This window comes from Micropterus dolomieu, linkage group LG13 (assembly GCF_021292245.1).
Source record: "Micropterus dolomieu isolate WLL.071019.BEF.003 ecotype Adirondacks linkage group LG13, ASM2129224v1, whole genome shotgun sequence".
Taxonomy (NCBI): domain Eukaryota; kingdom Metazoa; phylum Chordata; class Actinopteri; order Centrarchiformes; family Centrarchidae; genus Micropterus; species Micropterus dolomieu.
In genome coordinates this window covers 12,723,828-12,747,357 of record NC_060162.1, presented here as the reverse complement: position 1 = coordinate 12,747,357, position 23,530 = coordinate 12,723,828, and the positions used below count along the sequence as shown (strand labels likewise).

The 23,530-nt window shown below is 37.8% G+C and overlaps 1 protein-coding gene across 1 annotated transcript in view; it reads right to left on the bottom strand.

Moving 5' to 3' along the window:
• The window catches only part of LOC123981501 (astrotactin-2-like), a 176,596-nt gene that overhangs the window by 142,728 nt on the left and 10,338 nt on the right, over positions 1-23,530 (bottom strand). The window contains exons 3-5 of the mRNA XM_046066361.1: positions 11,004-11,108; positions 7,487-7,633; positions 673-840 (exon numbers count right to left, since the gene is read on the bottom strand). Of these exons, the coding sequence (XP_045922317.1) occupies positions 673-840; positions 7,487-7,633; positions 11,004-11,108 (420 nt within the window). The remainder of the gene's footprint in view (positions 1-672; positions 841-7,486; positions 7,634-11,003; positions 11,109-23,530) is intronic.

Genomic DNA, 23,530 nt, shown 5'->3' with positions numbered 1-23,530 from the left:
TCACATTATCAATATGAACACCATCTATTAGATCTGTATAAAGCAGTTCTACCAGGCTTGCCCAAATACTTTTTTAAGATCAGAAACACAGAAACACATTTATGAAGGTAAACCTGATGCAAAAAAAGTTGTCCTTCCTTCCTTCATGTTTTGGGTATTGCAGTCCTTGCAATTATCACAACATGAAAGAGGTTCAAATGTCCTGTATTTTCTTCTAATTTCAAAATACTCAACATGGCTTGAAAAATGGCATGAAGAATGTAAATATTGTAACTAGTGGAAAGTAAGTTAATTTAATGTCATTATTTTACATTGTTAGATTTAGATTTTTATAGGCTGATTATGAATCCCAGGCTTTTTGCAAGCTTTTTTCTTTAACAATATATAAAGCTTTTATGATCTACAGAATATATCATGTTATGTTCACTATGAGGACCTAAATGAACATACTAGGTGTTGTGTTAATTCAGCATGGAGTCATGAGGGTGTGACTTTGAGCCCCCCATATATTTGAGCCTATGTAGCTTTTTCTGCTGCTACATTTCATTGGACAGAAATATTTCAGTAATAACTGGTTGCTATATAAAAACAAATAATCAGTGAAATTATATTATTTGCTCAACATATGGACCCCGTGTGTACATGTGTGTCTGCATGTTAGTAAGGACTAACCTGTGTCCTGATCACAAATCTGCTCGCAGGGCTCGGTGGCCCTCTGGCCGCAGTAGTCCCGAACCCACTGCGTGGATGAATTTGTCTGATAGTAGAGGGTTACCTTGGCTGGGTTTAGCCAATTAGATACATCCAGGAAGCTGCCCATGCTCACTACAAAACTACTTCCTGAAAAAGGAAAACACAAGACACAATTATTTTGCTTATAAAACAAAACAATATAAAAAGGAAGAAAACAGCTTGGTTGTCTGGTATTTTTAAAAGCTCTTTTCCTGGTTCTATTGCAAAATCAATTTGAAAGTAGCTAATTCTTTTGTTTTCACTGTAATTTTAATTCCCCTCCTGACCAGGCTGAATTTAAATGGGAAAATTAAGACCTATAATGTGTGTATTGATGGGATTTCCTTGGTAATTGCAGTAGAGGGGCTAAAAGAGTTTCACGAGTCAATCAGTAAATGCTCTGCTCATTGATGCTGACTTACCTTTCTTTCTTACTGCTCCCAGACCAATCATTAAACTCTGATCACTGAACAAGATTATCCCTAATTGATGCCAATGACTTTTACTTCCAAAGGGAGCTGTGAGGAGATTGTGCTTCAGCTCTCGGGTGAACACAAAGACCCTTAAACAGCTATATTGTATGAATACTGCTGGGTCGTGGGAGGTAAATTTGCAGGAGCATTCACAGTACATATCCATTTCTGTGTCTAAGTGAATTTAAAATGCATTTAAAAAAATCAGGCTAGGACATAAAGATAGCAATTGTGAGATTAAAAAGGATTCACACATTTATTGTGTTTTATGATGTGAAACCCTGTGGTGGTGGTCTCCAGGCAAGAGGATTAATGCAGTTGGAAGAGCTTAGACAGTAGCCAGCAATCAAATCTGAGTCACAGAAAAAGTTATAGGGCCAATGCCCTGCAGTAATATACTCAACTCAAAGGAGAAATACCCCACAAAGCTTTGCACTTACATTATGCAACAGCTAAAGCAATAATATCCTAAGCCCTGTCTATCCTTTTTGTCTTTTTCTGTCTTAACATTTTAGTTTTTCCAAATTTCTAATAGAATACACGGCCATTTGCTTCCTCCTACACACATGAAGTCACCAGCTGCTTCTTTTCATTTGAGAGGAAAGTGTTGCACCAGGAGAGCCTGACCCACACACAGTCTTACAAAAATACACTCATATGTTGCCTTCAAGTTAATATTGCATTGCATGTAGCCATTATTCTGCTGCACCTACAGTATGGACTGAATTAAATTTTAAGTGCGTCTACCTTAGAAGGTGATGTCATATGCGTATGGTCTATAATAAATGGGTCTGTTGATTCATATATGATAACATATGGTTCATTCTGCCTGAGAGACTTCGTGGTTGTGGTGATTCAAGATGTTAAAGGCTGCTACTACATACAATACTCAGGAATTTAATCTATAACTTAGATATAAAATTAGCAATTTTTAAACAATCACATAAGGTTGTATAATGAAAAGAAAGTGTGTAGTCAGTTCATGCTACTGACACAAAATAAAAATTTCCAGTCTCTCTCTACTGTGCCCAAAAATTTTAAGAAATGCCCAAAAGGATGAAATGCACACATAATTTTGCCGAACTGGTCTTTAAAAGCATCTCTCAGGTCAGGCTGTCCAAAAGTGAGCATAACAAGGCCATTTCCTGCAGCACTGCAGTTTAGTGAACAAAAATGCCAGTAGCACCTTTGCTGATAGAGTAGATAAATCTAATGGTTTCAGCTCACACAGTGAGGAGGCAATTGTTAGATTATGGGTTGGTTTCTCTGAGACCTGTGAAGAAACCCCTCCTGACCAGTAAGAACATCGCTGATTGCTGGCAATTTTGCTGTGCATATCGCGAACTGACTGCAGAAGAATGGGGACAATTTATTTTGACAGATTAATCCTCTTTCAGCTGTTTTGGGAACAGTGGTGGAACAGAAAGCATTCCACATCTGTGTCATGGTGACAGTGATAATTAAAGAAACTGTGCACATCCAGTTGTTTTTCTATCGACAATTGCAACAGTTGTCTCCCAAAAAACAGCCATTTATACCAAACCTTATTGTTGTTTTTTTCCCCCCACTGTCCTCTAATGTACATTACTGTTTTGTTTTCTGTTATCTTTACATTTTATGGTTATGGTGATTGAGATACTATATACTGATTAGACACATAACAAAATCACAAAGATTATTCCTAATTGTGTCTTAACAAATTATGCATTTGTCAATTTGCTAAATTTTATTACCACCTCCAGACTGTAATTTAAATTAAGTTATTTTTAACCCCCCACTGAATGTCTTTGCTGTCATAGCAAAAACCTCTCCTTATCTGACATAAAACAAAATGCATTCACACCTTGGAGTGAGTGCTAAAAGTATCTTCAAAATGAATAACAAGATAAAATAAAGGTCCATGACATGTGTATCAACCTCTGAGAGATGTATTTAATTCCAGCTATATTTGTTTTAGTAATGACTTTATGATGATGTTGGCTAGAAAATCCAGCTATTCTGCATCCTCATGTCACCAATGTCTACCTACCTACATATTAGCTTTTGTGTTGTGTTGTTTGTCTACCATCTCCTGTCATGTTTCACCTGTCTACTCATCTCCCATGTGGAGTTTACTGACCACACTGATACCTGACGTCATCACTCATCATTTCCCCAGTATATAGACAGTGTCCTGTGTGTCAGATCACATGTGCTGGCTTATAGTCATGCTGTAGGATTAGTCTTTTTCCTGCCTGCCTGTTCCTGTCCTGACCTAACTTATATTTAATATTTGGCTTGCCAGTTTGGATTTGCTTTGTTTATCTTTTAGATTTGTTTGTTTGTTTGCTCTGTCTACCATACTGCTAACTGTATAGTAGATAGTTGGTAGCGCAAAGGTCAGAAGTACACCAAAATCTGCCAATAATCATTCCACAGAGACTACACATACAGTCCCCTCCAAAAGTATTGGAACGATAATGCGAATTCCTTGGTTTTTGTTGTTCACTGAAGACATTTGGGTTTAAGATCAAAAGATCAGTATGAGACAAGAGTTCAGAATTTCAGCTTTTATTTCCTGATATTCACATCTAGATGTGTTAAACAACTTAGGACATATCACGGTTTGTAATAGACCACAGCATTCTTAGGTGAGCAAAAGTAATGGAACAAATAATCTTAAAGTAAATAAAATTTAATATTTGGTGGCATAACCTTTGCTTGCAATAACTACCTCAAGCCCGCGACCCATCGACATCACTAAACTGTTGCATTCTTCATTTGTGATGCTATTCCAGGCTTTTACCGCAGCTTCATTCAGTTCTTTCAGTTACACACAGGAAGTGTAAGTTAATTCAACTTACACTACAAATTTCCAGCTCAACTGAGACGCTCTCTCTCTTTCTCGCCTGTCTTGTGATGAGTGAGTGTGAGTTTTACGTGCATTATTGCTGCTTCTCTATGTGGTTCATCAACGGTGATAAATTATCCAAAAGTCCTGCGAGGTGTGGACAACTTCACACAACACCAGTGAAGCTGGAGCTCCGTCTCTTCAGCAAGCGTTCCTCCACTGCCACTACACACATACACGCTATGCTTACACATGCGCACTGACGACCCAGGATTAGGGTTACAATTTTGGATTTATTCACACACTTCAAAAACATTTATTGTAAGGTTTATTCTTTTTACATATTTATTTACAGCATTAAACATTGAAATGTATATTGTAATAGGCTGTATATTGACTTATTGGGAGAAAACTGGTAGTTCTATGTAAAATCAAATGTTGAGCACTCCCATAGAGCCAAAATGGCATGATCCTTGTTTCACTGTGAGATTGACAGTCGAATCAGGCTCCGCCCATCGAAGCATCGAATCTTCAACTATTCGGAGTCAGCCCTAGTTGGCAGTGTGCTTTGGGTCATTGTTCTGCTGCATGACAAACTTCCTCCCGATTAGTTTCAATGCATTTCTCCGTACATTAGCAGACAAAATGTTTCTGTACACTTCTGAATTCATTCTGCTGCTACCATCATCAATTACATCATCAATAAATATTAATGAGCCTGTTTCAGAAGCAGCCATGCACGCCCAAGCCATGACCTCCACCATGCTTCACAGATGAGCTTGTATGCTTCGGATCATAAGCGGTTCCTTTCTTTCTCCACACTTTGGCCTTTCCATCACTTTGGTACAGATTAATCTTGGTCTCATCAGTCTATAAGATTGTGTTCCACAACTTTTGCGGCTCATCTCTATACTTATTTGCAAATTTCAATCTGGCCTTCCGATTCTTACTGCTGAAGAGTGGTTTGCATCTTGTGGTGTATATTTCTGCTCTCTGAGTCTTCTTCGAACAGTAGATTGTGATACCTTCACCCCTGCACTGTGGAAGTTGTTGGTGATGTCACTTACTGATATTTGGGGTTTTCTTCACAGCTCTCACGATATTTCTGTCATCAACTACTGTTGTTTTCCTTGGCCGACCTGTTCGATGTCTGTTGCTCAGTACACCAGTAGTTTCTTTCTTTTTCAGGACATTCCAAATTGTTGTGCTTGCTCCGCCCAATGTTTGTCCAATGGCTCTGGTCGATTTTCCTTCTTTTCTCAGCTTGACAATGGCTTGCTTTTCTCCCATAGACAGCTCTCTGGTCTTCATGTTGGTTTATCCTCTTTAACAGGAAATACAGTCTTTATAGGTTTGAATCAAGGATGAAAACTTAGACTAGTCACATAAATGCTCCGTATTTGTATAGCGCCTTTCTAGTCTTTTTGACCACTTTACACTACATCTGCAGTCACCATTCACACACTGAGCCTAAGTGCTCAAACTGAAACTAACATTCACACACATTCATACACTGGCGTAACAGAGGCAATTCGGGGTTCAGTATCTTGCCCACATACGACATGCAGCCGGGGATTGAACCGCCGACCTTCCGATTAACAGCAACAAGAAACATCTGTCAGTCACATGTTCCAATAGTTTTGCTCACTTGAAAAATGGGTGGGTTCAAACAAAGGGTGATATGTCCTAAGTTGTTTAACACATCTAGATGTGAATAGCAGGAAATAAAAGCTGAAATTCTGAACTCTGAACTGTCTCATACTGATCTTTTGATCTTAAACCCAAATGTCTTCAGTGAACAACAAAAACCAAGGAATTTGCCTTACCATTCTAATACTTTTGGAGGGGACTGTATCCATATTAAATTTCACAGTACGTTGACTAGCATTTATAGAAATTTCTTGCAATGGACTACAGTGTATTAAGGACACACTAACAAACTCGTCATTATGGACACTCAATTAACAATAAAAGTTCATGTCTTTCACAGTATATTGGCTTACATTATATTTTTCAGGTGTTGATCTTACCATGTAGTTACAGAATTTACTGTAGAAGTTCCATTTCTATTGAGTATCCATGTGCACACAAATTAAGTGTGTGGGTGGACTAGAAATGAGGCCCTGGCGGCTACAGCACCTGATCGACTGATATGTGAATGCAGAGCTTTTGGAGATACGGCAATCATTAGTTAAATTGCCTCAGCTCCTCACTCTTACTTCACTTAACTTCTAGCACATTTTCCATATTGGCTTTTTACCTCCCAGTGAGGTTTATACTGTATCTTGCTAATACACAGGCCCAATTTACAATTATCCCATAGCCAAGGTGAAATTTAAAACAGACTTAGTGGGACGACTCTCTAAGCAGCTGCCTTGGTATCCATGCCTACATTATTAATTATCCTGAATTTGTAACTATGTTAGTATGTAAATTGACAGAAAACAATATTACTAAGGCCAGAGTCTGATTATTGCACTTTTTTGATTACATTTTGACTTTGGAGAGTATAGCTGGTGTGTTCGCTATACAGACAGCTTGTTACTATATATATGGCATGAATAACAGAGAAATAAACCTCAGAGTACTTATGTCATGTAAGTTGAACAGAACGTTTGTGCCCTGTCAACTGAAAAAGTGCAAACCACAGAATGGGTTAGTATTCCACTTGTACTGTATGCAGTCACATGCAATAAAGTCGGCACACTGAAAGCACCCAATGGAAAAACAAACAAAGAAAAAAACAATCATTTTTTGAGCACACTGCTCTTCATCGGTCTGATGGCTCAAAATGTCATTCAGTTGACTGTAGTGATAATAAATACATTTTTCATCAGGAACTTTCATTGTGTGGGCTTTATTGTCATGATTTTTGCTCATTTTTGGTTCCAGCACATGATTTACTTTTTGTCAGATGGATGTGTGTCTTTTGTACTTTATCAGTCATGCAGAGGGGGCATTGACACTGGAAAGCAGTGAAATTGAAAACCACAAATCACAGTTGAGGGGGTGGATATTTTACTGCAAGCCATTTGTAAATTGAAACAGAGGATGCATGCGAAGCTGTCCCTGGTCCATTAACTGTTCCTCCTAACAACAAAAAATATACAAATTACATAATATTTTTTACCACTCAATAGCCTGTGCCTACTCAACAATCATTCCTGCAGTATGTTACTTGAAGGACAACTGTATCCAATTATAGCTGTAAAGGTGCACCATGATGGATACTGACTATTCTGTCAAATCTATTTCTGCAAATTGGACACATTAGCTTGTGAAACATTGGAGCTCACCAAGATTTAAATTAAAATAAAATAGCAAAACAAAATAGTGCAATCAAGAAAACAGACATAGGGCCAAGTGAGAATGAGTAAAACTGAATCATTTGCTTTTGAAAATTCTATTAGTTGAATATTCTGCTAGGGTTTAATGAATGTTTTCCACTTACCATCCGCAACAAAATGCTCAGGCACATGGAGGGTAACCTTGACAGTGAGAGGGCAGGAATCTTGCGTAGCATAGACAATGGCAATGACACATGTGCTGATGGTAATCAACGTCAGGGTGACCTTATTTAGAGGACTGTGTTGGTGACCTAGAAATAGAGAAAGAGAAAAAGGTAAAGGTGAGTTTGGCAGAAACCTTTTTGTTTTGATTGGGGTTGGGATTGTATTTCAATATCCTTGACAGGAAATGACAGCTTCCAACTTTTGCACACAGGAACACAATCTATGCAGACACTTGACACAAACCCTAAAACTGTCTAAATCCACTTTAGCACTATGCTTTGTTGAAAGCACAACATGTAAACCTCCCTCAGTCCTTGAAAATACAGTTAATTGTACTCCTGATTTATGAATCTAACCCAGGTTCAAGTTTGGCCTGAGCAAGTAAAAGATGACTTAGAATACCCAAGCTTCTGCAGAACAGCCCAGAATCATTTGCCGGCATGATATAAGATCTTATTGCCACTGACAGGGTTATAGATTGGTTGTTTTGGTTGCCCTTTGGCTGTCAGGGCTCCAATTTCCAAGCCAGGATATAGGGAATGAAATTAGCCGCTTAACCTCTGTCTACTGACATTTATCATGGGAGAGAAGCCGACATGTTGAAAGGAGACCTACTGGGATGTTATAGGGATAAAACTAGTTTGGAAACACTGTTTTAAATAGATTAACTGTTAAAAATGTATTGGTCCGGTTGAAATTCCTGAAAATGTATTCGTGTATGTTTTTGATCCAAAACTAGAAAATGTCACACAATGTCCCAGAATCTGCAGGCTTCGGAAAATGTGTTTATGGTTTCTAGGAAGAAAGCGGCCTAGCATACACTTCGCAGGTTTGTTGCAAAAGTCAATAGTAACAGTAAGCCTATTATTGTTTCCCCATTGTCAGCAGTGGAACTAAGGTGGTAGCAAAATCTGTGCAGGTGAAAGCAACAGTATGTAGTATTTATATCTTAAAAAATATTTTATATTATATTTATTAATTTTGATTGTACACTGAATTGTAAATATAATTGTAGGGAGAATGGTGTCTCTATCAATGCCACTATGTAACACTGAAACCCTGGCCAGGACATCTATCACAAAAAACATTATGCTTTATGGCACTATATCACACCAACACAACTCTTTAGCAAGCTAGCTATATGAAGAATCTAAAGTATAATACGCATAATGTAAGTTCTTTGGAAGAAGCTAGAAAATATCGGACTGGCTTTTACTCGTTGGCGTGAGCTAAAAGAGCCGAAAGGATATAAGACAGATGCAGTGTTGGCAATCCGTGTATGGTTTGTTCTTTGATTATTTGGCTGTGCAAATTTATCAACTTGCTAGTTTTTCATCATAAGTAATGCAATCATAACAAATGCGCGTCTAGGCTGTCCTTATTTACAACAGTGGGGAATTAGACTCTGAAATGGGAGGAGTGCCAAATCACACACACAAAAAATAAATAAACTAATATAATGTTGCTTTAAGTGATATATCTTGAACAAATGTTCTATTTGATGGTTAGAGTTCTGTTAGCAGAGAGTGGAAACTTCAGAAAAAGAGAGCCATACAAATTCAGATGTTTTACATATTCCAAGTGTAGTTTTATGTGTGATTTTATTAATGACAGATGCAATGTACAAATGGACAAATGTATTGAACTGAAATACCGCACCATCATAGAAACGTTAATATCACTAATCAGTAACTCCCTACATTCACAGTGTCAGCAGAGTCCAATGAATCCCATCAGAAGTTTAGAAGTAGTGAGATGCAACTCAAGGTCAAAACCAGGGAGAATGAATCCACCCATACTGATTCACGTCACAATATTGTTGAGGGATGGGAACAACAGCTGTCTACAGCTAAAGTGGCATAGTGGCTAATCTCTTTGGGGCGTGGGTGTTGTCATTGGGCTTGTGAAGGGGTCCCTCAATTACTATAAAAGCCTACTGAGTAGACAAAAGCATGTGCGCTCACGATGGCAAACACTTATTTTATGGCCACAAACCAAAACACCTACTCCATGCACTCATACGCACACAGAAACAGAGAAAGAACAGATGTAGAAAAAGGCAATGTGAAGCAACAAACAAATACACAGGGAAATCCTTAACAAACTTAAACGCTTAAGTTTAAGTTAAAACATATCCCTTTTTTTCCTTCCTGTTATTTATTTCCCTATGGCCCTCTTCTATAAACAAACACAACCTTTTAACACATGCTGTGACTTTAACACAGATCACAGCCATGGATTTTATCAGTCATAAAATCTAAATGAGTTCCGACCTTATTTTTCTTTTCTTTGTTTGTATTTCTGTGATTCAGAACTAAATTAAATGTCTATGAATCCAATTTGAGGGGGCCCACCTGTGTTCGCAAACCTAGGCTTACAATCCCCTATTCCATAAAAGTTTGCATTTAAACTATGAGATGAATTACCAACATTTTTGTAAGAGACCCAATATCAATGTCCAAAAATGCATCTATGCATTTTTCCCCCCAAACCGCTTATCTTGTTGGGTCTCTGGAGTGCTCAAAAATATTTATCAAAAATAGAAGGTACATTTCTTCAACTCTCAATTAAGTCATCACCTTTAACTATTACATGTACCATTTTTGACAAAAAAACAAAGCATTTTTAATAAAGTTATTTGAAAATCAGTAACATTTCCACCACGGATAACCTAGTTAAAGTTGTGGTTCGTGGGTTCCAACTACTGCTTCCAAAAAACACTGCCGTTACGGATTTTTTTTTGCCAGCCAGGAACTACCAAGGTAGATTGCATTAACTGTCTAACAATGCACATCCCCTTTACAACATCGAATCAGACATTACGTAACACTTACAAGACTCAACACAGTGAACTCAGTTTCATTCGTCTTTATTTATAAGTTTCCACTTGTTCAATCTTTGGATGTGCCACAACACTGATAGAAAATATTATATTATCAGTATCATTTTTCAGTCACTATGTGGACATCCAAGTGCACATGCACAGAGACTAATTCTCTGTGTTTCATTTTCTTGGGGTCACTCACTTGCAAACACACAAATGCAAAATCTACCTACGGTCTTCACTATCACATATCACTATGTGGGAAGGGAAGTTGAAATGAAGTCTCCCATCGAAGTAATTTGACTCATCTTTGCTCGTCACTGAGCCTCCATTTACATCAGCTCATATATCTGCTTTGAGTGTCATTGAGCTGTGCCATGGTACAGCACTTTAAAAACCCACCAGGAATGCACACAACTCCCTTCTACTTCCAGCTATGATGACAATTCCAGATATGTCTAGCTTCATTTCACTCAGCTATAGGTTAGCCTCCCATTATTTCCATTTGTATTCGACCAGCGTAGGGTTGAAATTCATTTGTTTTCAAAATGTTATATTGTATTTTATTCCCTTTTTACTTCTCAGCAGTATGCAGTGGATAAGAGCCCCCGTGCAAATTAATTCCCTCTCACCTTTGCTGCGCCTCCGTCCCCTGTGCTGCTCTGTGTAAAACTTTTGGCTGTCATCTTCAGGCTCTGACCCTGATTCCCCTTGAGGACCAAATACACCTCCAGTTGCTGGCATGGAGAAGATAAGAAGAAAAAAGTGGAAAGACATCCAAGAAGAATCGATCAATGGACAGTTATGGTATTTTAGGATATAATTATGCTCTCAACCAGCTGGTTTTTCAGGTGATCAATACTTCAAATCTGCATAATTACAATACACAGACAAATATGTATTCAGCACACATTTGCATTAAATTTTACAACACAGGTTAGTCTTGACCATTGTGATTATGCTCTGGCAAACTGACAAAAGGGAGTCAAGTTTTCAATTTAATTCAAATTCTGATCAAAGTCAAATAATAATAACGCTAACCATGTAGGGCACTTAATTCACTGTGTAGAAAAAAAATCACCTGCAGAACATTTTCTTTAGATTTTCATTAGTTAGCATTTTAGGGAAGTACAGTATTCATTTCAGATGACAATGACAAATTGATCTCATTCAAGTATCATTAAGTAGAATTTTCTAGAATTTAAAATATGTTTCCTCTGAATTACAAAACATAAATATCAAATCTCACAGAAATGAACCAACATACACTGCAGATGTTCATAGCAACATAACTCCTTCATGGAGATGATTAACTTGTGACTGAAGTGAAAGGCTGAATGCCGTATTTTCATCCATCACCTGTATTATTGTGTTGTCATTATGGACTTGATTACAACCATTACCATTCTTATCTTTCCATTGGAAGATGCTCTGTTGTATTTGGAAGCATCTCTTTCCCTCTCACTCCATTTCCTATTGTGTTCTCCAGGGTCATTAGTAGGTCCTTCACAGTACTTTTACTTACCTATTCTTCCCCTTGGGTTACATTATACATTAACACATTGTGGGTTTCCACCAATATGCTGATGATACTCTGCTTTATGTTTTGCTGAAAAACAATTAGAATAGATCGTAGCTTCACATATTAGCCTATGTATTGGACATAAATTGAAAACTTTGATTCTTTTACTAAACTTTGATTCTGAACTTAATTTTTTTCGCTGGGCGGAAAAATTCCATTAGCTTGCTTTCACCTTTTCTTTGACTACCAAAGGACTAACAACAAATTAGAAAACTGGGTTTGGGTTAAAATTATGCTATGGTTAGGGTATGGGAAATGAGTAGTTATCCTAACTTTACTGATTAATTTATTTTGCCTGTAACAGAAATAAAAAAAACACCATGATTTCTTTATACTTCTTAATGTGGTTGCTGTACACCTCCCAGTATGGTTATATTCCACTCCTCTCCATCCTTTCCTGCCCCTCTTTGTCTGATATGTTGGCCACTGTTGGTAATTTGTCCATTGTTACAGAGTCTCTGGTGCTCAATTTGCTAATCAAATTGGGTCACATCCCCAGTGTGTGAATGTGTGCCTGTGTGTGCATGTCTGTGTTTAAGTTAGGGTGAGAGCAAGAGTGAGCCTCTGAGCGTTAAGAGGCTTTGTTTGTCCAGCCTTGCCACTGCAACATAAAAAAAAAAAAAATAAAAAAAAAACATTCCTGCTAAATGCACACGGGCTGCCTCACAGTGGTAATTGCTAGGGATTTGCACAGTGTTAAGCCTCTGATTGATAAATAAGTTCTCTAAAACAACCTGACATGTGTGGAAAGCTTCAAACTGCATTCTAAACCTGATATAAAAAGGTCCACCAGTTTCTGATAAATATGTGTATTACTGTACATGGCATGACACATTTCTCAGCATTATTATAACAAAGTAATTTAGCCTGAGTCACACCCTAAAGAAATTACTCTATCCAAATAACATCTAATTTCCTCATGGTTGTGCTTGTATAATCCTCAGGATCACGGCGATTACACTTCCTAATCTCCCTGAGTGGAAAAGGGATAATGGACAGAAAGAAAATCAATGCTTTTCTCTTGGCAATGAAGGAGTATCTAAGAAGAACTGATTCACCTGTTGACAGCCAATTAAAGCAAGGAAGCTTCGAAAAAGTATGTATGTACATTAGGGTTGATGTGTCAGTACCCTGATTCATACGATGTGTAAGGAAAGTTGATAATAGCTCAAAAATTTACTTAGTGAAAGTAAAAATCCTTCACTTATTCTCCTAATCGCAAACCTGCAGAGGTGAGAAACATTTTTGATCGAATACAAAAAAGCGTTGGTCATGATAAATGTTATAATGTTAGCTGAAGCAACATGTACTGTATAATTGAGATTGGGTAGTTTTAGCTTATTATTTGCATTTGATTTGAACATTTGATGGGATTTTACACCATTCTTCTGTATTATGAAAGGGCACAAACAACAACAATAAGGCTTACATAGATTTTTGTTTGTAATCACTTTCCGCACATCTTCACTGTTTGCAAATGTCAATGGGGTAGCCTACTCAATTCTCCTCATAATGTTTCCTTGAATGTACCTCTTCTACCAGTTTGGTATTTTTTAATCCCCCCCCCCTCCTGTTCCTCTCCCTCCCAAAGATCTTTTGAACTCCTAAGTTGTATCATTAGAGCGTTCTTAATCGTAATTCTTATAAGTTTGATAAATATGGGCCCAGGGGAAATTTTTATAGCAGTTCCTAACAAAAGAAAGACAAAATACTAAAGACTAACTAGTCACAAATGGCACTCATTAGAGGGGAGAAGTTACAAAGACTGGGCAATGCTAACCCTAACCTTGAAGACATTAGAAACGTTTCTAAGCTGGTGAACTAACACTGAGGCGTGAATAAAGAATAACGCTGTTTTTATCTTGTAGGTAAGAACATTCTTTAAATACAGGAAGATAAAGGGATCCTGAGAGAGTACATGAGGGACGCTCTTTCAGCCTGTTTTTATTCACCTTAAATTCTGTTCTTTTCTGAACCTCATACCTTCCTTATTAAAAGTACTTTATTGCCAACGATAGAGCAACATATTTTCACTTTCGTGTTCACTGGACACAGTCATAATTCCTGGGCAAATGCTGAGCAATGCAGGTGAAATTCCCTCTTTTACTCACTTCATAAACATTATGTCATAACTCATGAAAATTTGCCTGCACCATAAAGATTTCAGACATGATTAAAAGTTCTATTAAATCTGTGTAAAAAGTGCGTACGGAAAGCTGTAGTCATTCTTTTGGTCTGGTGCACTTAAACAGGTTGAGAGTCTAGTTGGATTTTAAGCATGTGAGTCTGGCGGTATTTGCAGAGTGAAGCCAAGGCAATGTGGTGTAAAATTGGTTCTGAATTTATGCATCGTGTTAGGAGCATGCACATAGTGGTGGCAAATGGAGACGGACTGAGGAAGAGACAGAAACACAGACAGGTGTTACTTTTAACATCCCATGAAGAACAGGTTTTATTTATTGAAATATGGTAACACATTATTTTGTCTATATGTTCTCACAGAAGGGCGGTTTTTGAAAGTGTGTGCCTTGAAAACCAGAGTACATTGTAAAGCAATTTGAGTCTCAATATAACAAAATAAATAATAAATATCATATTACTCCATATTTCATAGAATGCTAGATTTATTAAATTCATGGAGTATCTGTCCACTTTTGTAAGTGCAATTTTACTTTAAAAATATGATTCTGATGTCCCTTTACTGAAAGTAATTAAATAGTCTCTTCAGTATTGATTTTACAGAGCCAAACAGACAGAGCCAGGATTAAAAAAAATAAATAAATAAAATCAGTTTCCATATCCACTAGTACTAAAAGTTTTGGTCTTAATGTAAGTTGAGGTGTTTAATTGTGTTGAATGAAACAGCACAGCAGAGGTGGCAATTATGTAAGATAATACTAATCTTTGTGTTGCACTCTTAAGAGTAATAAATTACTCTTAAAGTGCTTTAATAGGTCAAATAAAAACAACAGGGTGAAAAGAAAAGGCGTCACAAAGAATCTTTAAATACTTGATATGACAAAATACATCACAAATGAGAAGGAAATACAAAACCAGAAATAAATATTGTTTTATAAGTCGTGGCGCCTAGGCTGTTTTCGGTGTTTGAGATTAGGGATGTGAAGAGACACTCACGAGATGAGACATAATATTAGGTTCACAAGATCCCGATGAGATTTTAACACATTTTTAACAATTCTTCAATGCTATAATAATATTAAAATGAGCATTAAACATTTAATTTCTTGCACACAAATTTAAAACTATAACAGAATATAATGCAGTGCAGCTCTCAGGCATTGTGTTGCTGTCCTCTTCCAGTTTCTCTTGTAGATCAACGTTTGTCATGTAATATCCCTGTTGAGTCAGCACACATGCAAGCATGATTCAGTCTTCCCTCCTTTTTAGTTTTGGTAACCTCTTTAAATTGCATGTGGCACCATTTCACCTCAATGATAAATTAATTCATTTTAATTTACATATAAACTCCTGGACTTTAATAGCTCCTCTGTTTTATATAGCCCAGCAGTTTTTCAAAACTTTCTGCACACTCAGAATCTCTCCTACATATCTGTGTTCTCTGAATGTCGAGAAAAAAGTCATAATATTACGAGACTAACGTTATCGTTTAATCAGAGTTTGATCATTTTTAAGTCTACTGGTGATACTCAGATGTGCATTACGCTATTGCTCCGCTGGCTCTCTCCTTTAGCCCCTCTGACAGACACAGAAACCTGTTTGGGACTGCATAGGATGACTAACAAGGAGGTGGAAAACGGAACTGAAAACACTAGTGATCAGGCAAAAATCTCACCACAAATCCAAACAATTGCTAACTTCAGCACCTCCGATAAAGTACAGCTCACAGTCTAAGAGGAAAGATACGCCTCAGATTTTAGATTTTCATATTGCAAAACTCTACCAGCCACGTTACCACTCGTTACAACTATCTGGACTCACAGTGCCAGAGCGGGTTCACTTGATTACTATTATGGTGTACACCAGTTTAGCGTCAGCTGGGCAGAGTTGATTTGCTCGGCAAGTTGACCTCATCACTTAAGGGCCTTTCAGACACACCGCAACAACAGCACCGCTGCGCTATGAAACCCACTATTTTCAATGCCTTGTGACGCACTATGGTGCCAAACGCTTCTAATCTGAAAGGGCCTTTATACATTTGTTTTTCACTGCGTGAGAAAAATGATGTGTGTGGCATTAGAGCATGTGAAAAACTCAATTGCGTGAGTCTTGCGACACAGCTTTCAACATGAAAAGAAATCTGGTCACATTTTATTCTCTAAAATCTATACTAAACCAGTAGCTATTGAAGCGATAAGGCAAGGGTGTATTGTACTGATTGATCCCTGTAGCTCACTGGGATGAAATAAATGTATGCATTACATTTTCAGTTTTGGCAAAGAACACAAATTATTTATGTTTGGCCACATTGCCCTGACGGTCTAAAGCACGAAAAGGTTGCCACCAAATTATAATTACACTACTACAATATAAACAAAGTAGATGCACACAGGTCATGCATAATTTAGGCTCTCGACCAGACTTACACAGCACAAATTAGCCTTCCATTAAATTTGCGCTTGCAACCTGTGTCAGATTAGCATCTGACTTACGAAGGAGTGATCTAATTACACAATCAGAGATTCAGACTGCCTTCTAGCTGCTTTCTAGGAGTGATCATACTGTAGTGATGCTGAAATAGAATTACTCATTAACGAAGTGAGACATTCAAAAACATTTACTAAGGCTGCAATTTCAAGGCAAAGAAATGATCTATAAAAGGTTTGTAAAATCATTGCAGCTTGAATAAATACATGAACTTCTTAGGTAATGAAAAAGAGATGGGATGACAAAAAAAAAACAATGTACAAAAGAAAAGCCAACAAAATGTAAATGAAGTATCAAGAGAGAGCAATTGCCACAGTGCATTAGCCGCTCACTGAACATCAAAACCAATTTCAAGTTTAATAACTACACAGTTACAAGTCTCTGTACCCTCTTTGTTTGATATTATAAAATGGTCAGATATTGCTTTCATGTATTGCTCTCCTTTTCTGTCTGTGGAGCTGTTGTTCTTTTGTTTTTTTTAACAAGTTTAATGCAGCTCCCTTTGTAATGTGTCCACCTTTTGTCTGCTGCCATTGAGATCTGAACACAAAGCTGGCTACTAGTTACATTTCTTTTGCAATCCGAACTTTTCTTTAATAGGCCATTGACAATTTGCAAATGTGACACCCAGAAACTGTATAAAGCCTGATAATTCCAGTGGAATATAAAGAAAACACTCACATAATATCATTTGATTGATCCTCCCTGAAATACATAGGCATACTCACATACCAAATCACACAAAATATGTGTTGACAGACACTTTGTGTGATCCAGATGACAGGTGAATTGTGGTTCCAGGCTAGGCCACAGGTTTCAAAAATAACATACACACAAACGAATACGTCTAAAACAAGGCGTAAAAGTCTTTGGAAATCTGGTCCTGGGTCTTTTCTCATTCCCAGCTTTTCTTCCTTTTTAATGGTTCTTCCTCTTTCAGCCCATTTTCATTCGTCTTGATCTTGCTTTTATCTCCTTCAGCAGCAAAACCTTCAAAGCATAGTCCCGTAAAAACATCAACTTTCAGAACACTGAGGCTAAACTCCAGCATGTCAATACAACAAATTTCAATTACTGCGGCGTACCAATCTCGCTTTTACAGTCCCTTTCACAGTCCTGAAGTCCATTAGATAATTTTATAGTCTCCTAGGTCTTTTTCACATCCCCATATGTCAATCTGCTTTCCCTCCATCTGTTTTGTTACATGCATGTGTATACAACCAACACCCTCAACTCACTTCCAAAAAGATATCTTCAGCTAAATATAAAATGTCATAAATGCTGCAACTAATTCTCAATTACAGTCAAGCAATACTTCAGAATGGTGCAATACTTTCTTGAAATGATACAGTATTTATTACAGTGTCCTCACAGTCACCTGTGTTGATTTCTTTGTTTTGGTAAGGCATAGGCACCTGCTGTCATCGTTAACATTCTTCCTCAAAGATGGCACGCTGAGGTTTTCTGTGCAAAAAATGCATATGCTCTCAGACTATGAAATCACACCTTGCCTCATACTGTCGTGCAGGATACAAATTACAATACAGACAAAAAGGGCAGCATATCAGTTAGTCACAGAAAGGATTAGATCCAATTTTTATTGTGCCACAATGTGCAATAAATTAGCATTTGCCTTTTTAATCCAAATGCAAAAATAAATACAGAAATACCAAACGTATGATTGTAGAGCAAAATGTTTTGTCAATGTTCTTTTAAAAGTCAATCCATGAATAAGCATATCAGGAATTTTATATTGAGGAATATCAGGAATTTGTAATATATATGGAAAATGTCTGTGAGAGATTGAGAGTTTTTAACTAGTGATTACTTGGCAAGTGAATTAATCTTTTAGTATCCTCACATTTTCACTCACTGATTATTAATATATCAGTGTTTGAGTTGGTTAATGAAAAAATGGGCCCACATAGAGGGGATACAGCAAAAGTTAGAGGGAGCACATAAATAAAAATAAGACACGAAGAGAGAAAAAGAAAAGAGGAAAAACAGCCAGAAACTAAAGCTTCGCAGGCAGTGGAAGAATGAGATGTCACAATTATATAACTAAACAAGAATGATGTGATTTGTTGTTGAAGGGGTTTAAAAGGAGACAGACAATGTGACCGTTATAAAGGGAAAGAACACACTCAAACATGGAGTCAAAGAGAACAGGAGTCCACAGGAGAGAGAGGGAGAAGTAGACTATTTTCCAACTCTTTCATTAATGAGACTGATTAATAGTGGTAAAGCAGGGGGGTGAGGTGATGAGTTCAATCTGAAAAGTAAATGCTAATCATTTTTCTGCGTAGGAGAAGGGCACATCGCGCTCTGGTAGTACTACAATACACTGTATTTTACACCAGCACAAAAAACCCAGCTCACACCAGCAAACCTAATGGACCTAATATACTTCTAAAAACTATAGAGTAGGATGAGAGAGCAAGAAGATTGCATTAAACTCCAATACCCTTCACATTACCACAAATTGCATACCACTTTGGGAGTATAAATTGTTGTTTCCCAATTTATTCTCTTCAAGTTTGAAAACAGTTCCCTGACCTCTACAATAACTTTTCTAGGGAGCCTATTTGTGTGGCAAAAAAGAGGTTTTAGACTGACAGGACTCTTTGCTTTTGGTATACTCACCACAACAACAATCTCTGAAAAACAAACAAGTAATGCTGAGTGGACGTAATGGACCCATCATCATGCCAATTTATGACCCAACATTTTTTAGAGGCTGTAGATCAGGGTCAGACCTTGAAGAAAAAGTATATTCTATCCAGATCACTTGGTGCTGTCAGTCAGTGTGTGAAGTGATATGTGGGTCCAGGTAGGTCCCAGATCATGACATTTTGTTGAAAAAAAAAAAAAAAATAAAGACTATAAAACAAAATAAATAACACTATCTTTACAACAACTTCACTTTATAGTAGTGCTATCTTTGCATGAAAGTAGGAAACATATTGCTGGAATTCTCAATTACAATAACAGATTAATCAGTTGGGCCTTTTTTTTTGTTACTTTCCAATTTCACAAATGTAAATATTTTGAGGTTGTCTTAGTCTCCTATACTTTACTTAAACTTTATTTGTCCACGTAGGGCGAATAGTTTTGGTGCAAGATATAGATAAAAGGACAGACTTAAATACAAGATGATAAAATTCATCATTGCACAACCGTGGAATAAAGGAATAAAATGCTTGAAAGAATAAAGTTCTAAATTTCAGGACCTCAGTTACACAATTAACATGACAACAATCTTAAATACAATGTGGACATGTAAATAGGCCTACAATTCAACAGCCATAAAAACATAGCCGATAATTTCCATCATAAACAACAAAATCGACATTGTCACAACCATCAACATCATCATTGTCGTCACCACCAAGAACAACACCATCACTATTCTCAATAAATCAATTAACTATTCAGCATGTCAAAATCGTTGCCACAATTTCCCATTGTCCATGTTGACATATTCAGATGTCAAATTTTGTATGAGCAACTGCCCAAAATCATTCTGTTATAGCCCCAAACCAGTTGGTTTAATAATAATTCTTTAGATATTGTAGACTAAATCTAAATAGCAGATTGTTCATTAAAATAACCGTTAGTTGCAGCTAACTGTAGTGGATGTACTACTACCAGAGTTTATAAGACATCCTGTGCAATACAGAAACTATATACACAGTAGGTGAATTATGTACAGAGAGCCTGTCTGGTTGGTAAACTCTACAGAAGTACCAGAGTGCATGGCAGTGCAAAGGAGGCTGAAATTAATAGTGTATGGATTGTACAATAAATTATATATAGAGGTTAGCTACAGAACAGCACCCATTGAGTTGAGCAGCCAGGACACAGAGTCCTCCTCAAAAACTCTTCAGCTGGGCAGATGTGTGACAACACAGCATTTTATAGTGCCCTCATTCAGCTCATTCAGCCGACTTCATTTCACCTGTGGCAATTCTACCTGCCAAATAGATATATAATGATGTGAAGGTGTGACAGTTATGAGAGGAAGGCCTTTCACAAGTCAGGGTGCATGTGTCTTTGTGTGAAAAAAGACAGTATGAGAGGTAAATAGTACTATATATAGTGAATATAAGAGAGTACCATGTAGCGTGATGAAGATGATGATGGCAGCCTTGTGCATTGTGTGCCCTTGTGTTTGTTAATACTGTATGTGCATGAGTCTGTTCCCTCATTCACTGTATGCATATGTGTGCATGTGACTCTGATGGCTCGCACAACTTAAATGTGACCTCAGTGAGTTTTGTGACTCACAGAGCAAGACAAACTGCCTTGACAAATGGCTGCCAGACTTGAAGCTTGTGTGTGCATACTGTACAGTGTAAATGCTTTTGTATGTGCATACTCATGCTGTATGGGTGCCTGAGTACATATGTCTGTGACAATGTATTTGCGAGTAAATTAAGCTGACAGCAACACCAGTCCCCACATGGCTCAGGAACTGGTAATCACATTAAGGCACAGCTGCATTCAGGAGTCAGGCTTTCTGACACCAGCAAGCTAAATATTTCCAACTCAAACTCAATACAAACTGACATCTACATCCATACAAAAGTGAGAGCATGTAAATTTGCCATTTATAATGCACAAGACAGCATCTGAGAGGCTGCAAGAGCAAACTGAAGTCGTATTCACTGAGTTGTATTTGCGTAAACAATATTTTAAAAATGTACATGAGCAGATTTGAACACAAGTTTGCAACTTTGTTGCATTCATTGAAATTCTTTCTACGATTATTAAAAACAATTGTCGCATAAATCCAACACTTGCATGTTTCATTTACATTATGTTGGAATGATTTGAGAAATAGGGCTCCATTGTGGTGAAACTGACAGCGAGCACAAACACAAGGCACAGGCTGGAGGGGTCAGGATCAGGAAGGAAGGCCTGAGGCGTTCCACCCAGCCATGCTGCAACAAGCAAAGGGATTCAACATTGTAAACCAGGAAATCAGAGAGAGAGAGGAGGAAATCCAGAAGGTAGAATCTGTGATTTACTTTCTGCTTTCTGTCTGTCCCAGTCTGCCTATTTTTTTTAAGCAGAAGCTGCATATTGGTACAGGATGCCCACAGGTATGTCACGGTGGTCTAGCTCCTCTTATCTGTAACTGTCTCTCACTCATTTCTCTGTCATGTCTCAGTCTCCCACTGCTGTGGTTTTTCCTATCCAAAATAATCCCAATCACTGTTTTACTCTAGTGTTGTGCATTGCATTTTTAAAAGCTCTGCACACGCACATACACGCGCACGTGCACACTCACAGGCACACAATCCTATTATACATAAACAACCTCGGCATGCTGAAAAGTTATTACAGAGGGCATCACAATATAAGCCCTGCTGACACATTTTACAACCTAAATTTATGAGTTGCTACCTTGGTATAAGGGAGAGAAAGGACTTGAAAAGGTGGGAGGCTTAACAAGGCACCACTTGGCTCTTGTACTCAAGTGCGCTCACTGTTTGTACACACACACCTCTATATTTTTTTATTGTATCTCTCCTGCATCGAGATCACACCCGCCAATTTGGAGCTAATAAGCAAATGGTAAAGTGTGAGAAGACCACTCAGGGATTTTGGATATGTCCTGGTGCAAAGATGAATTTCTAGAAGTGGCGACTCCATCAATTCAGTGAGAAGTTCGCCATATGCTGAAGAAAATAGGATGCTGAGACAGTAAAGACACTGATATTTATACGTCACACACGTATCGGTAGCGACATCCTGTTGGTCGGCTACGTGCACAATAAAAATTTCGGTGGGCAAGCACGTGTGTGTGATTGGAGGAGGTAGTACCCACGGAGTCCAGCAGAGGGCTCCGCCTGTGCTTATAGAACTAGGGTTACCATATCGTAACCTTAATTTCAGATGCAGTGGCCCTTGGCTCCCGGCTGTATGTCGTTTTCCCACCTTTTATCAACCAGCTTGTGCAGTGGTAAAGCCACGGAGGGTGGCATGGCACTGCAGCTGTCACCCAAAAACGTGTTGCCTTGCCACTGCAGCTATCCAAAATGGGGTATGAATGGAGTCCTCCTCCTCCCCCCTTTATATTAACTTGACACTGTTGAGTTCAACTGTTTGTTATTTTATCCATTTGAGTTCAAGTCTGTCGGTCACCGTAGAGTCATTTAGTGCCAGGCAGGACAGTGAAGAAAACACACACAGTCTGGTGCTCTCAGCCAGTGAGCTGACTCTGCAGCACAACACTGTTGAAAGGGAGAAAACTGGATGGTCAAATTTATAACCCCTTGAGATGAGGTTTGATTTTACAGTTTTTTAAGCATATACATTACAACTCCTCAGCTACTTTGCTCCATATTTTAGATGATGGAAAATATAGTGGATCTCCCTTTAGGACTGCCTGGTACTGCCTGCCTCACAGGGAGTTAAAAGGTCAGAGTAATGTAGCTCCACAAACAGATAATTCATGCTAGAGTCTGATAAGATAAAATCTCAAAAGCCTAAAAGGAAAAGGCAACCACTGCAGGAAAGCTGAAATTAGGTTGGTATTGTCATATACAACAGCAGAAAAAATGCCTTTGGCAACATTATGGATATCTTTTGAGTCATATACAGACAAAGGTAATGCTAACAACTAAGGTAAAGTGAAAAATTTGAGTACAGTGGCTGCAGTATTTTTAAATCATTCTAAGATGCAAAAAATATCAACACAATCCTTTTATCATGGATGTGAAATCTGAAAATGAAATATTTGTAGCTTCTCAGATTACACTAATGTAAAGCTAAAGCCATTTCTAATGTTACACACTGATGTATACCTCCCATCCCAACTGGAAGAGCTGGTCTAAAATGTTACAATATGCTCCCCCTTTTGTGTGGGTGTTTTTATTATGCTCCACTGGCATCATTCAAATGACAACAGCATTACCAAGTCTCACACACAATTTGTAAATTGAT